Source organism: Canis aureus, chromosome 22, assembly GCF_053574225.1.
Source record: "Canis aureus isolate CA01 chromosome 22, VMU_Caureus_v.1.0, whole genome shotgun sequence".
Classification (NCBI taxonomy): domain Eukaryota; kingdom Metazoa; phylum Chordata; class Mammalia; order Carnivora; family Canidae; genus Canis; species Canis aureus.
In genome coordinates, this window is record NC_135632.1 from 1,617,521 (window position 1) to 1,631,528 (window position 14,008).

The window sequence follows — 14,008 nt, forward strand, 5'->3', positions numbered from 1 at the left end:
TTTTTTTACAAGACTACAATCACAAAAATTGTGGAATCTTGTGTTGGGACATTAACATGATTCAGCTCAATTACCCAGGCAATGCTTAAATCCCCACCAAGTGGTCATCTACTCAATAGCAATAATGACTGTAGTAACAATTATAACTACGATGGCTAAAATTTATCTCATGCTCTCGTTATGCCAAATACTGTATTAAGCACTTTATATGGATTGTATCGTTTAGTCCTCCCAGAAATTCCTTTAACAAAGCACCTTTATTATCTCATTTTACCAATTAGTAGTATTTTTTAAGTAATAGAAACCCCAGGTGTAAATAGCTTGATGATGACAGTGATGGTGATGGTGATGATGGAGACGAGGAAGAAAAGGAAAAGGAGAGGAGGAAAAGGAGGGGAGGAAGAGGAAGAAGAAGAGGGGGAGGAAGAAGAACTTCTTACCAGAACACATGACTGAAAAGGGCATAAGTATATCAGACTTCTCGTGTGGCTTGATTCAGGGCTCAGTGGCAGTCCCAGAAGTCATTACTTAGCTCTGCATCCTTTTGGATTGGATTTCCATGCGCCATGCTATGGCCCTCTGCAGTTTCCAGCTCACATCATCATGAACACCGATTCAGCAAAGAAACTCCATATCCAGTCTCATTGTCTCTATTTGACCTGACCTGGGCCACATGCCCATTTCTGAACCAATCCATCCTTGTTGACAGGGAATACAGGATTTCCACTGACCGGGCTTGGGTAATGAAACACCACCAAAGCAGGAAATGGGGGTCAACTGCAGTAGAACCCCCCCGCCGGGGTGCAGATCACCGCCCCCGACCAAATCCAGGGCTGTTGCCAGCAATGCTTAAAGTGAATACTGGGTACCAACAAACAGCTTTATGTATTTACTTTTATCCTTTCAGACTTTCTTTTTTAAAGATTCAACCCGTTGCTTTGGCATAACAAGACCTTATTAGACAATGATTCTCCCATTTCAGTGTATCTACAGTTCTTCCCAGGTTCTTGGCATCTAAATTTTTATGAACAGAACCACTCTACCTTCATTTTAAAATGCTATGGAAGGGCCCCTGGGGGGCTCAGTGGTTGAGTGTCTGCCTCTGGCTCAGGCCATGACCCCGGGGTCCTGGGATTGAGTCCCACGTCGGGCTCCCCGCAGGGAGGCTGCTTCTCCCTCTGCCTGTGTCTCTGCTTCTCTTTGTGTGTGTCTCGTGAAGAAATAGATAAAATCTTAAAAAACAAACAAACAAAAAACAACAACAAAAAAACACTAATGGAAAAGTAGACCAGATGGGGCCAGGCAAGGCTTGTGGTATACCAGTGGTGACTGCTCCTTCTACTTGGTTGATATTACTCCATTGACCATATTTTTAGGTTGTGTTATACATATGTCTGTCCCCGATTCCAAACCAAATGCCTCCTTTATGCTTGTGAGTCAATCACGAGGGACTGTCAAAAGAGCTTATATATTTTTCCCTGAAGGCAAATATTTCAATTGTTCCAAGCCAATTTTTACTTCTTTTCATTATTAATAATAATATGTAAGTAATAATGTTGACTTTTACATGAAATGTAAATAGAAATTGATTTTATTTAAATTGCTTGGACTCCATTTGTCTGTTTTGTATTCTCTGAATTCTCCTAGTAAGAAAGAAATTGAAAAGTCCTTTCCATTTGGAGAAAAGATTAAAACCATGAACGTTATTGCTTTGGTTCAAACTTAAGAGCTAACGGGCCAGAAAAACCTGAATATCCCTATAACAAATAAGGCAATTATGTCAGTACTTTTACATCAACCACCCCCCTCACCCCCAAAAGAAAAAAAATCCTGTCCCATTTACTTTTATAGATCAATCAGAACAAATATGCAAGTAATAATTACAGGCTTGACTGAACTTTTTCAGATAATTGAAAAACATTATCTAGCTAATTCTATGAGGCTAGTATATATGTGATATCAAAACAAGAAAAGGACAACATAAGGAAGGAAAATGCCAGCCCATTTTAATTATGAACATAGATGCACAAATCACAAATAAAAATGACTCCAGCAATGCTTAAGGAAAATAATAGTTAATATTTGCTGAATGCTTCCTGTGTACCATTTTCTGGTCTTTTAACTCATGTAATCCTCCCAATATCTTATGAGGAAAGAACTATTGTTATCCTCATTGTATAAAATTCACAACGATTCGGTTGAGTTTGTCCCAGGAATATAAGAATGTCTTAATATTCAAAATGTAATTCCCCACAGTAAAAGACTAAAAAGTCATGCGATCAGTAAGAGCAAAAATTCAGGACCCATGTATGAAAAGGAAGTTTTTTGAGAGCTAAGAATTTTGCAGAACTTCCTTAAACTGTTTAAGGGAATATCGTATATGTATATATACATATGTATATAAAATTATTATCTATAATTAAGAGACTACTATATATACACCTACATACATATGTATATCTTCTTCTTTTGTAAAATTCAAAGTCTGTCTATGGCAAAAAAAAAAAAATCCCTACAAACTAGTAATAGAAAGGAACATCCTTAATTTAATAAAATGTATCTACAAAAACCTACAACTAAAATCACCCTTAATGGGAAAATACGAAGTTCTTCCCCTTGAATTAAAAATAAGGGCAGCCCGGGTGGCTCAGTGGTTTAGCGCCACCTTCAGGCCAGGGTGTGATCCTGGAGACCCAGGATCGAGTCCCACGTCGGGAATAAATTAATAAAATCTTTCAAAAAAATAAAGTAAATAAAAAATAAAAATAAAAAATAAGACAAGGATGTCACTTAGGTAACAAATTTATTTCAGCTTAAATAATATCAGAAGTAATTTAGTATTTTGTGACATCACCTTTTCAGGGTGGGAGTCATTTTTCAGTATTCCTGAATAATTCTCCAAACTTGTTCTTTGCCATGTAGATGCTTAGGAGAGCCTGCCTGGTATTGGCATATGACAGCAGTGCTGAGTACAGCATCATTTAGCACATCTTTTACCCAGGAGGCTGACAATGTTATTGGAGAACCTGCAAATGAGGATATCTCCAAGTGGAAGGGGTTACTTGAGGGCATCTAGGGAAACCCTTTCCAAATTTTGCTTTGGATCTCTGTGATGCGCGCATCACTACCTTCAACACTAAAAGCAATGATGTCTCTTCCTCTGCATTTCTGAATCAGTGGGCGTAATAAGGAAATACGCCTCTCCGTCAGCGTGCCCGTTACCCGGTCCTCTGGCACAGACCACAAGATGACCTCAAATGATTGGAAACTTAAGTAGAAAGTCTTTGGAAAGAAAATGTAATATTGTCTCAGCAAGAGTCCAAATTCCTTTCTGACTTACTGGCAATACTCTAGAAGAGACTGTCTAGTTAATTATGATAAATTCACCTCATTTCTTTCTCTATGTGAGACAACATTTCAAGCCACTGATTGGTGAGCTGTCTCTGAAAATAGAGATAAAAAATCAACCTCTCATTTATTATGGTAGTAGTGATATGGGCCACATAGGCTGAGGTGAGGCCTAAGTAGATAAAGAAGTTATACTTTGCACAATGCCGGGCACGTAGTTCATCCAGGGTTACAGCGATTCTTCTTATCATTATCATAATCAACATCATTGTCGTTGTCATCCCTAATTGGGCATCTGCCATGTACCGGGGCCATATTAAAATATTAAAGGCAGAACCGGATTCATCTGTGGAGTTTATAATCCTTGGGGAGATACTTAGCCATTAAAAATTCATAATACAATTATTCTTAAAGAACAAAGTTTTTAAGTTCACCATATTATAGGCTGTTGAGAAAGAATGTATTAATCCAATTTCCAGGAAATAGGCTGCTAAGCAATCTTATTAAGAATATTCAAACTGAATAATAATGCACATAGGGAAATATTAAAAATGATGCTCTACGACGCCAACCAAGTGTGGATCAAGAAATAGAGACACGTCTTGAGACAGAAAAGGGCCTCTTCTGAATTGTTAACCAGGGCTGGGATCAATTGCAGGCCAGGGTTTGCACCTTCTTGACTCCACCAGCAGATGTTGCTGTGAAGTAAAATAAGGCCTTCCCAGCGAGGAACACGCAAGCTGGCCTCTGAGAATGATCTGCAATATAAGGGAATTTTTATATTCCCTTATTTGTTTGTATTTTTTGCACCTTTGCTTCTTTTTAAAATTTAACCCACTGGGAACGACTTGGAAAAACTTTTTTAAGGACAACTTTCATTTCAAATGTCATGTTATGGTTTACAAAGTACTTTTAGATACGCCATCAGTTTTTTTTTTTTTTTTTCTCGCCATCAGTTTTTATGTCATTTTCATAATGACCCTTCTGTTAGGGAGGCAAGTCCTGTTATCGCTAATTTCTTGGCTAATGTGAGACTCAGAAAGATTAGCTGGCAGGCCGGGCTTCTAGATGGTCGGCGATGGTGCTCTAGGATTCGAATGGTGAACTTCCCAGCCTGAGCCCAGCACGCTTTCTTCCACGGTCCAGATCTATAAAACTGAATGCAAGCATCAATAATCTCAGTTTTCCAGTTCATTGAATCCACAAATATAGACGTGAATGTTTATAATCACTCTGCCCAAGATTTTTAACTTTTTGAGTGCTATTTGTTAAGTGGCTAAAAGACAGTTCTGGAAACATTTGGCCTTAGTAAGCTTCTGAAGGAAGAGCTTCCTGATACAAAATTTAACAAAAAAGTAAAATATCAGTGATAATTTCTTCTCTTTGCAAATGTAATTGTTAAAGTGAAGTTAACTAAGTAATTGTAAATACCAAACTCTAAAATTCTGCAATAGACCCTTTGTAGTAAAAGGTTCTGAATAGATTTTTAAAGGAATTAACATTTCACTAAATTTTAGATTATATTGGACAAGGAAAATGTATCAACTGTATTTTGTTCATATATTCATATATCCCTCTGCAAAAATATTGTCCTGACGCCCATACATATGTAGGTACTAGAGTAACAAAGTGATGGACTGTCACCATTTGCCTAGAACTGGAGTTTTCTGGGACATAGGACTCTCAGTGTGGAAGCTGGGACAATCCCAGGCAAACCAGAACAGTTGGTCACACGAGCACATGCACATAATATTTTATATTTTATATTTTATATATATAATGCATTTTTTCCTCGTAGTGACTTGAGTCATCTTACAAAATTATTTAATAATGCTGTGATATAGGGATGCCCTTAACAACCATTCTGGCAAATGAAACTCTTTGCCAATGTGCCAGACTAAGCCAGCATACTGATACTTCTTTATAGAAATTTTATCTCCGTTTTATACATTTCTTACCTCTTCCTTTTGCAAATATTATGCATTACGGAACTCATTAAATGATATTAAGAAAAAAAAAAAAGCCAGATAGCCAACAACTGAGAATTTGTAAAATGTATTTTCTTTTTTTTTAATTTTTATTTATTTATGATAGTCACAGAGAGAGAGAGAGAGAGAGAGAGGCAGAGGGAGAAGCAGGCTCCATGCACCAGGAGCCCGACGTGGGATTCGATCCTGGGTCTCCAGGATCGCGCCCTGGGCCAAAGGCAGGCGCCAAACCGCTGCGCCACCCAGGGATCCCTGTAAAATGTATTTTCTAAGTGTAGTCTCTGAATGCTTTGAGGAGATAAAGTGTTTTTTCAATTTTTTAAAAAAATTGTTCTCCTGGATCATATTAGGTGATCAAACACTAGTGGATTTTTTAAAAAATATTTTGTTTACTCATGAGAGACACACAGAGAGAGGCAGAGACCCAGGCAGAGGGAGAAGCAGGCTCCATGCAGGGAGCCCGACGCGGGACTCGATCCCGGGACCCCGGGGTCATGGCCTGAGCCGGAGGCAGATGCCCAACGGCTGAGCCCCCCAGGGGCCCTCACTGGTGGATTTACAGTGACAGAAGTGCCGTTTTCTCCCTGTTAAAGCAGCGCAGGAAGAGGCAGCCCAGGCCTGGCGAGGCAGCTCCGCACCCGGGAGCCCAGGCGCCTTCCGTGTGGTGGCAGGACCGCCCGCCGCCGAGGTTGCCAGAACTCCTGCCGTCATTGCCCTATTCCAATCAGGCAGAAGGAAGGAGGGAGAGAGAATCCCGTTCAGTGTATTCCAGCATCAGCCGGGGCGTCGGCCCCTGGCCGCACCTCGCTGTCACTGATGCTGGGAAACAGAGACTTCACCCGAGTGGACACACCCACCATGTGAACCTAAATTCTGTTCCTTTGGAAAAGAGGGAAAATAGGTCTTAGGAGACGGTCGGAAGTCCCCTGGAACACTTACCCAGGGTTACTGCTGTAGCAGATGAAATTCCTGCTTCTGTAACCCAGCAATTGCTTGGTTTTCTGCTCTCTGCTGCTTCTTTACCCTCCATGTGTAATTCCCATAGAAAAACTAAAAACGCCCCCAGGTTTAGCTCCGTCGGCGTAGGCGTTTGCATGCATTTTGGCCTGCGTCGTCTAGGATCTCTTGAGCTGATCTAATTCCTGCTGAGATGTGGAAATTGAAAGCATGCCTGACTCTCTGTTTATGGTCGGGTCCGGCGTTTCTTCTTCCAGTTAAGCATTCCAGTCATGGACATAATGGCTAAAGAAGGATTTTCGTCTGGCCACGGTGTAATCTCCGAGGGCCCGAGACTGGCCCTCGGCCTCATAACTGTGTACACTCTTCCTAGAGATCCATCAGGCTGATTTTGCGGGTCTCACAAGCGGGATGAAGCTCGACTGCTATCACGAGCATCCTCAAAGATTCCTAGAATCATGACATCTTATGGCTAAAGGCAGTGAGACCAATCCCCTTGTTTTACTAAGAAGACCCAGAGGAGTTAAGTACCTTGCCTAAGGACACTCAACTAGTCAGTTATAAAATGTGGTTTGATAACTACTCCCGGCCCTATGCTCCAAATCTCACAAACCAGAGGTGACCCGTGGTTGTCCAGACCCGTCCTTAGGCGAACACATCATCACTGTGGCTCTACATTTGCTGCTGATGTTCAGGAGCAGCTTTGGGATGGTCTTCTCTTCGCCCCAAAAAGCATTTACAGGAGAACACTAGTGTGGCGGAGAGTGACCTCCCCATCTGTAGGGTGAAGGACCTTGACCGTCCTTTCTTCATGCACGAGTAAGAGAATGGGGTACGCTTTAAGGGCAGGAATCATTGTTTTTCCAGATTCTTTGATCTTCCCAGGAATGGCCCTCACCACGGATATTTGGGGAACTCTGATAATTTATGTGTGTTTCTGTGTTCCACAGGGCAGAGTGTCATATGTGGTCAAAGGGACTTAGACATCATTATTTCCTCAATTCCTTGATTTCTCATTTGAGAAAACTAAAATCCAGAGAGATGAACTGACTTAGCCGAGATCAGATTTCTTGCTTATGACTCCTAGGAAGCCAAAGCTTACGACAACTCTATAGTCTGTTCCTACCAATGTCAACTAGAACTGTTTTCTGGGAACTAGCTCCTACTTCAAGAGTGCGGATTTGCTCCAAAACATCTTTTAAATTTAAAATTAGATGACGGGATCCCTGGGTGGCGCAGCGGTTTGGCGCCTGCCTTTGGCCCAGGGCGCGAACCTGGAGACCAGGGATCGAATCCCACATCGGGCTCCCGGTGCATGGAGCCTGCTTCTCCCTCTGCCTATGTCTCTGCCTCTCTCTCTTTATGACTATCATAAATTAAAAAAAAAAAAAAAAAAAAAAAACAATACTTAAAAAATAAAAAAAATAAAATAAAATAAAATTAGATGACATGGGGTAGTTTTATAAAATATTTTATTTACAGTAGAGCTTTACAAAAATAGTCTTAATAAAATTAATACAAAACCATTTTATAATATAACTTATATAACTATCTTCTCAAAAAAGTGACATTCGATTATGACACATAAACTACATTTGCATTTGTTAAGTCACATCGTAGTATAAATATGTTTCATCATCGTATTTTGTAATCATAAGGTACATGCCAGTTAACAGTGAATAATGGACAGCCAATGTTATTTTCTGTTCCTTCCAACGTAAAAGTCATCTCTGGCCAAAACAAAATTAACCAAAGAAAAGTGAAACAATTGCCCTTCTGTTCCACGACGCAGTCCTTTTTAATTATTTGCGAGTTTATCTGACAGAGACACAGCACTAATCGCAAAGCACCGTGGCGTGAAGTCTAGAAACAACATCCCCTCAAGCATTCCCCAATGCCTTCTCTTCAGCTGTTTATTCGGTAATTTTGCCCAGATAAATAAAGATTGATCTCAACTCTCCCCTTCATTAGTCTCAAGTGTTCTTAACACGCGCTGAGGTTTTCAGACCTTCCCAACTGTCTGAAACGTGAGGTTCTTTCTTTGGCTTCGAGTCGAGCTTCACAACACTCAGGAGACATACTGGGCTCCTCCATGGGGCTGGACCTCGGTGACTCCCCACCCAACCACATTGCCCCGGATGTGACAAGACTCCGCTCCTCCCGACTCTCTTATCTCTTCGTTGCCGAGAACACGATCCCAGATATTGAAGCCTGTGAGCCTTCCAGAAAAGGCTAGCGCTTCGTCGAAGCCGCCACCCACACAGCAGCCGTTCTTTTCTTGGCCAATCTGCAGGATGCCCCCCTCGGGGACCAGGTGACCCGTGGCCATCTCCAGCGCGGCAGCCACCGGCTCACCGTCCACCCACAAGGACACGCGGCCTCTCCTGGACTCCCAGGTGCCACACAGGCGGGTCCACTTTCCCAGGGGAACCGCGGCGTTGGCAACCAGCTTGTTGTGCTCTCCGCCCACCACGAGCACCACGGACTGATAGCTGAGGTACAACTGGATCTCGTACGGGTTTCTCTTGGTGCCATAGGAGAACAGGACGGTTTTGTTTAAAACATCTGTGGCTTTGACCCAGATGCAGGCACTGAAAGACTCAAGCTTCATGGGCGTCACTGGATGCACGCTTCCAAAAATCCTCCTGGACCGCATTGGGAATAAGATGGCGGTTTCACAACCTAGAGGAGCAAGAACGTGACAAGGGTATGAGAGAAAGGGGCGTCCGTTCACAAGTCATCCCAGCATTTAGGGGTCTCCGCCAGGCACTCGAACGACTACAGCTGAAAATCCTATGCTGTGGCCCACCACGACCCGAGCAGCTTCGCGTGTGACCTCCCGTGTGACCTCCAGAGCAAAGGAAAGAGGAATAAGGTCAACTGTCAGGCCTACTCCGTGAAGGCCCCACGTGGAAGGGAGGCGGGCAGAGTAGCCAAATTGTCCCAACTCAAAAAATGGTGGAAACCATGTTTTAATAACTACTTCCCCTCGCAATTAGCTGATGGTCTGTTGCTACTTTTTTTTAATGAAAATGTTAAATGGCCAAGGCCGTGCCCTTGGCCTGCACGTGTTACCTTCAGTGACGCTGTAGTTTCCAAGAACTTAGAGCCAGACTTGTTTCCCTCTTCTTGACTTCACCAAACTTCCATAGAACAACGACAAAAACACCTCTGAAATTCGATGGACCTAGCTCACCCTTTACCTGCTGTCGACGTGTTTTTAAATGGAACTCCAGGGCAGTGCTATTGTTGCTGGAATCGTAAAATACCACGTGCTCCAGACACCTGTGAACTGCAAAGTCTGTCGAAGGCTACCTTCGGAAGCAGCAACGAGCCATCACGATGGCCGGTACTCCCTAGGTCCCAGACACCGTTCTTACCGCCCTGGATGGTTTTAATCCTATTTCTGGACCCTAAGAGATGGTCTTAATATTCCTATTCTACAGATGAGAGAACTGAGGCATAGAGCATGAAGCAACTTGGTTCCGCTTTCCAGCTGGTAAGTGGTAAAACGGGGGCTTTGCACTGCGGCGTTGCGGCTGCAGAGGCCGTGCCCTTGGCCTGCACCCGGCCCTGCTTCCCAGTAGGGGAACCCCTGCACTTGGCTAGGAGCGCTGGGATTCCGTCTGTTTTACTAGCAGCAAGCCTGCAGGTTTTGATGAGCCCCCAAATCTCTCCGGGCTTTCCTATTTTCCGTAACGGCCCCTCCCATCCTGCTACCGATCGTCCGCCTCGAAGCAACAAGAACGTAGTGCTCGGGAGAAGAACTGTGAGGCCACGGGTATGCTTAGAAACGCTCCGTTTGTCCACATGCTTATAAATACTATGGAGGCAGCAACAGAAAACCTTTAAGGAAGAGTGAGCTCTTCTAAAGGGCCCGGCCGAGAACATATTCGTGCTAAAGAGCAGTGAGAAGGAGACATTCAGCCGTGGGGCTGGGAGCTCAGTAAAGTCCCACCTCAGTTCAGCTCCAGGTCACCTGTCTGGTCAGGGAGCTAGAGGTGCTGAACGGAAGCCCTTCTAGGTGTCTCTGGGAAATGTGCCAAAGCCTTTCATAGGTGAGCTCTGCTTTGTGATAACCTCATAGGCGTAGGAGAGATGAGAAAAAGAATTGTTTTTTTTTTTTTTTTAATCTAAACGAGGGCTAGCTATTCACTTTATAACAAACTAAAGATTTATTATAAAATAGCTCTGGCATGCAGGCGTCCAGAGCATTTAAAGACCAACCAGTGAGTGAATATACAGACCTTGGAGGCACCCAGCGTCCGTGCAGAGCGTGTTCAACTATGCTAAATGCCTGCAAGTGACTGGGGGGCTACGCTCGGCCCTAAAAAAAACCAAATAGCTGTGGACCTAGAAATAGTCAAAGAAATACTGAGTTTCAAAAAATCGTATCAAAGCACCTACAATACTAAAGCACAAATTGGTCCCGTCACGTTTTTGGTATTCTCTTTTTCACTGAAGAATTTGAATTTTTGAAGATTTTTAAGATTCATTCTTAATGAGACAATCTTTCTTCAAATGAAATCGGTACTTTTTTTTTTTTTTCTGTGTTAATTAAATGAAACAAAGATCACGGAGCAAAAGATCACCATATGCATAACCATTTGAGATATTATTCTCTGTAAAGTCCCAGTAAAGGAGTGTTCAAGAGGGGCCTACTGCAGTCTAATTAACTGATTTCCTGTTTAAATAAACCCAGGCAGGCAGGATTGCATTCCAAAGCATTCCTTGATGGCCTCTCAGAGACTCAGCCTCCCCTGCAGGCTGCACTGGCTGTGTGAGTTACTGGAGTGGAATTTCGTGTTCACAGGTTTTTTTGTGGCTTTTTTTTTTTTTTTTGGTGGGGACCAGTGATTGAAGCTCTTGATATCTCTTTAAAATGTCAGAAACTCTCTCATGAAATGGCTTTTAACTAATAGGTTTTTCTGATTATATTATCAAAGACCAAACAAAATTAAAACCAGGTTCTTAGGAGGCCGACAACAGAATAATTAGGAATCCCCGAGGACCCAAGCTGGCAGGAAACCAAGAGAGGGGAAATAAAACCATGTGGGTAGAAGTACTATTGGATGGAATAAGGAATTAGCATTCTAGAATTCAGAAATACATCCCTGTCTGCTCTAACCAGTATACAGAGGTGAGTGAAAACTGGCGTTAATTCTTCATTTTGGGGAGGGGGGGTGCATCATAGGTACAATCACTTTAATATGCTTTGCCAAAGACAAGAAATGTCACCCACTAGAATAGCCACAGAATTATTTTTTGTCTCCTTGTCACTTACACTGAGGAGCTAATCGTGTATTTGGTTTTATGCTTTTCCAGTCTCCGAAACTGTACTGAATAGTCCAGAAAATCTGCTCAGCATTGATAAAGTCCTCCAATACTTAGGAACGACTGACACCCTGCTATGGTTTCTGCAACTTTAAATGAAACATGCTCCCCCACGTGCTTACCATTAGGATCCTTGCCCCCCAACAGCTGAGCTGCTTTATGGCCACTCTAAGGAGGGCGGCGCTGCTTGTAAGTCATCCTCCTCTGTTCCCGACGTTCTCAGGCACAGGAAAGCTGTTGTTTTCATACCTAAGTCCCTGATTTTCCCATATGGCCCAACAAAGGATTCCTGCGCCGCTATCTCTTAGAGATTTTGGCCTCCACAAAGGAGTGTTCTTTGGCTCCAAATCTCCTTTCTTTGACCCACCTTTCAAACGTGTTATTTCGGGCCCACATGTGTTTTTTGGAGATCCCTGTAGGATGGCAGGGGAGGGGGGGGGACTTCAAGACGTTCTATCTGGTTTGAACCGCCTCTCTCCTGTTTGCACCCCCATCCCTGCAAGTCCCTGGGGAGAGGAGGGTTCCCAGTGTGCTCCCGCAGCAGCCCATCTCACTGCGCATGTAGGGCTCCCCCGAACCTCTGGGACTTGAGGGGCCCCCTCCGGGCTGGTCAATCCCACAGGCCCCTTTTGGGGGGAGGCAATCCCGCTAAGCCCTTCAGGGGTCAGGTTCAGTCTCAAGCCTCAGGCTCAGAACCCGCACGCAGGGAGGAGGCAGGGGAGGGGGGGGGCGGCCCAGGAAAGGTTCCCTAAAACGCAGGCTGGGCCCCGAAATAGCGCGGGGACCAGAGCCCCCCGAAACCTGGAGGGAGTGGAGAGCCCCGACGGAGCGGCCCCGGGCTCCGCCTTCTGCAGCGCGTTTTGGCGCCGCGCGGGGCGTGCGCAGGTGCGCGCAGGTGCTCGCAGGTGAGCGCAGGTGCGCGCAGGTGCCCCCCGCCCCCCGGGCCGCGCGCTCCCCGTGCTCACCTGCCGGCAGCCAGCGCCCGGCCGCCCAGCCCCGCACGGCGCGGAGGTCGGCCCGCGTGCGCCGCAGCTCCTCCAGCACCGCGCCCAGGGCGCGCCCCGGCTCCGGGCCCTCGGTCGGCGGCGCGCACGGCGTCCCCAGGCGGCCCAGCTCGGCGCGCAGCGAGCGCAGCTCGGCCCGGAGGACGGCGTCGGCGGCCTGCAGCATTGTGCCCTCCCGCGCGCGCCAGTCCTCCAGCATGATGAACAGCTTGTCCCAGCGGCTGAGCTCCGGGCGGCAGGCGCACGGCGGGGCTGCGGCGGGGACACGCGCGTCACCGCCCGCCGGTCCTCGCAGCCGGCCTCGTGGGCCTCGTGGGACCCGCGGAGCCCTGGGGCGCGGCCCAGGTGACCCCGAGCCCCCCCCCCGAGCTCCTGCTGCGACCCCCCGGACCTCCCCAGCAGCCCGTCCTCGTGGGGACCCGGCGGGAGCCTTTGGGGTGCGCGGCCGAGGTGACCCCGAGGCTCCCCAGGGCTCCTGCTGCGACCCCCCCGGACCTCCCCAGCAGCCCGTCCTCGTGGGGACCCGGCGGGAGCCTTTGGGGTGCGCGGCCGAGGTGACCCCGAGCCCCCCCCGGGCTCCTGCTGCGACCCCCCGGACCTCCCCAGCAGCCCGTCCTCGTGGGGGCCCGGCGGGAGCCTTTGGGGTGCGCGGCCGAGGTGACCCCGAGGCTCCCCAGGGCTCCTGCTGCGAGCTCCGCCGCCCCCCGACCTCCCCAGCAGCCCGTCCTCGTGGGCCCCGCGGAGCCCTGGGGCGCGGCCGAGGTGACCCCGAGCCCCCCCCGACTTACGGTCCTCCGTGGGCTGCAGGCCGTGGTCGATCTCGTTGTCCAGGTCCACGTACATGAGCTCGTAGTCCCCCGGGCCCTCCGGCGACAGCGCGGAGCAGAGCGCGCACAGCAGCACCGCGGGGAGACGCATCGCCGCCGCCGGGGGACGGGAGGGGAGCGGGCGGGCGGGCACCGGGCACCGGGCGGACACCGGCGGACACCGGCGGCCGGCCCCGCGCCCCTAATAAGCGCCGGCAGCGCCTGCGGGGAGCCGGGGGTCAGCGCCGTCCCGGGGCCCCCCCGAAGCGGGGCGGGGGCGGGCGGGGGCGGGGGCGCGGGGGCGGGCGACCCGGGCCGGCACGTTGCACAAGAGCAGCCCGCCGGGGGCTACGCTGCAGCCAGATTAGCGGGAGGAGGGTCAGAGGGGAAAGAGGTGGGGAAACTGGGCCGGGACCGTCCCCACGAGGGCTGGAGGGGGGCGGGGAGCAGGCCTGGCCGTGCCCCCTCTGCGCCCCGCTCCCGCGCCGCAGCCCTTGGGGGAGCCTCGCCCCTTCCCGCGCGCGGCCTCCCGGGGCGGAGCGGGGCTGCTGCGAGCTGATGCCCAGGGGGA

At 47.5% G+C, this 14,008-nt stretch overlaps 2 protein-coding genes across 5 annotated transcripts in view; one reads left to right on the top strand and one right to left on the bottom strand.

Moving 5' to 3' along the window:
• Nucleotides 1–14,008, top strand: part of VEPH1 (ventricular zone expressed PH domain containing 1) — a 222,840-nt gene that overhangs the window by 36,640 nt on the left and 172,192 nt on the right. The window lies entirely within an intron of this gene.
• On the bottom strand, nucleotides 7,749–13,639 carry PTX3 (pentraxin 3). The gene is made up of 3 exons (XM_077864578.1): nucleotides 13,420–13,639; nucleotides 12,593–12,883; nucleotides 7,749–8,975 (listed from the first exon to the last, which is right to left on the bottom strand). The coding sequence occupies exons 1-3, from the start codon at nucleotides 13,547–13,549 to the stop codon at nucleotides 8,362–8,364; spliced, it is 1,035 nt and encodes a 344-aa protein (XP_077720704.1). The 5' UTR covers nucleotides 13,550–13,639; the 3' UTR covers nucleotides 7,749–8,361.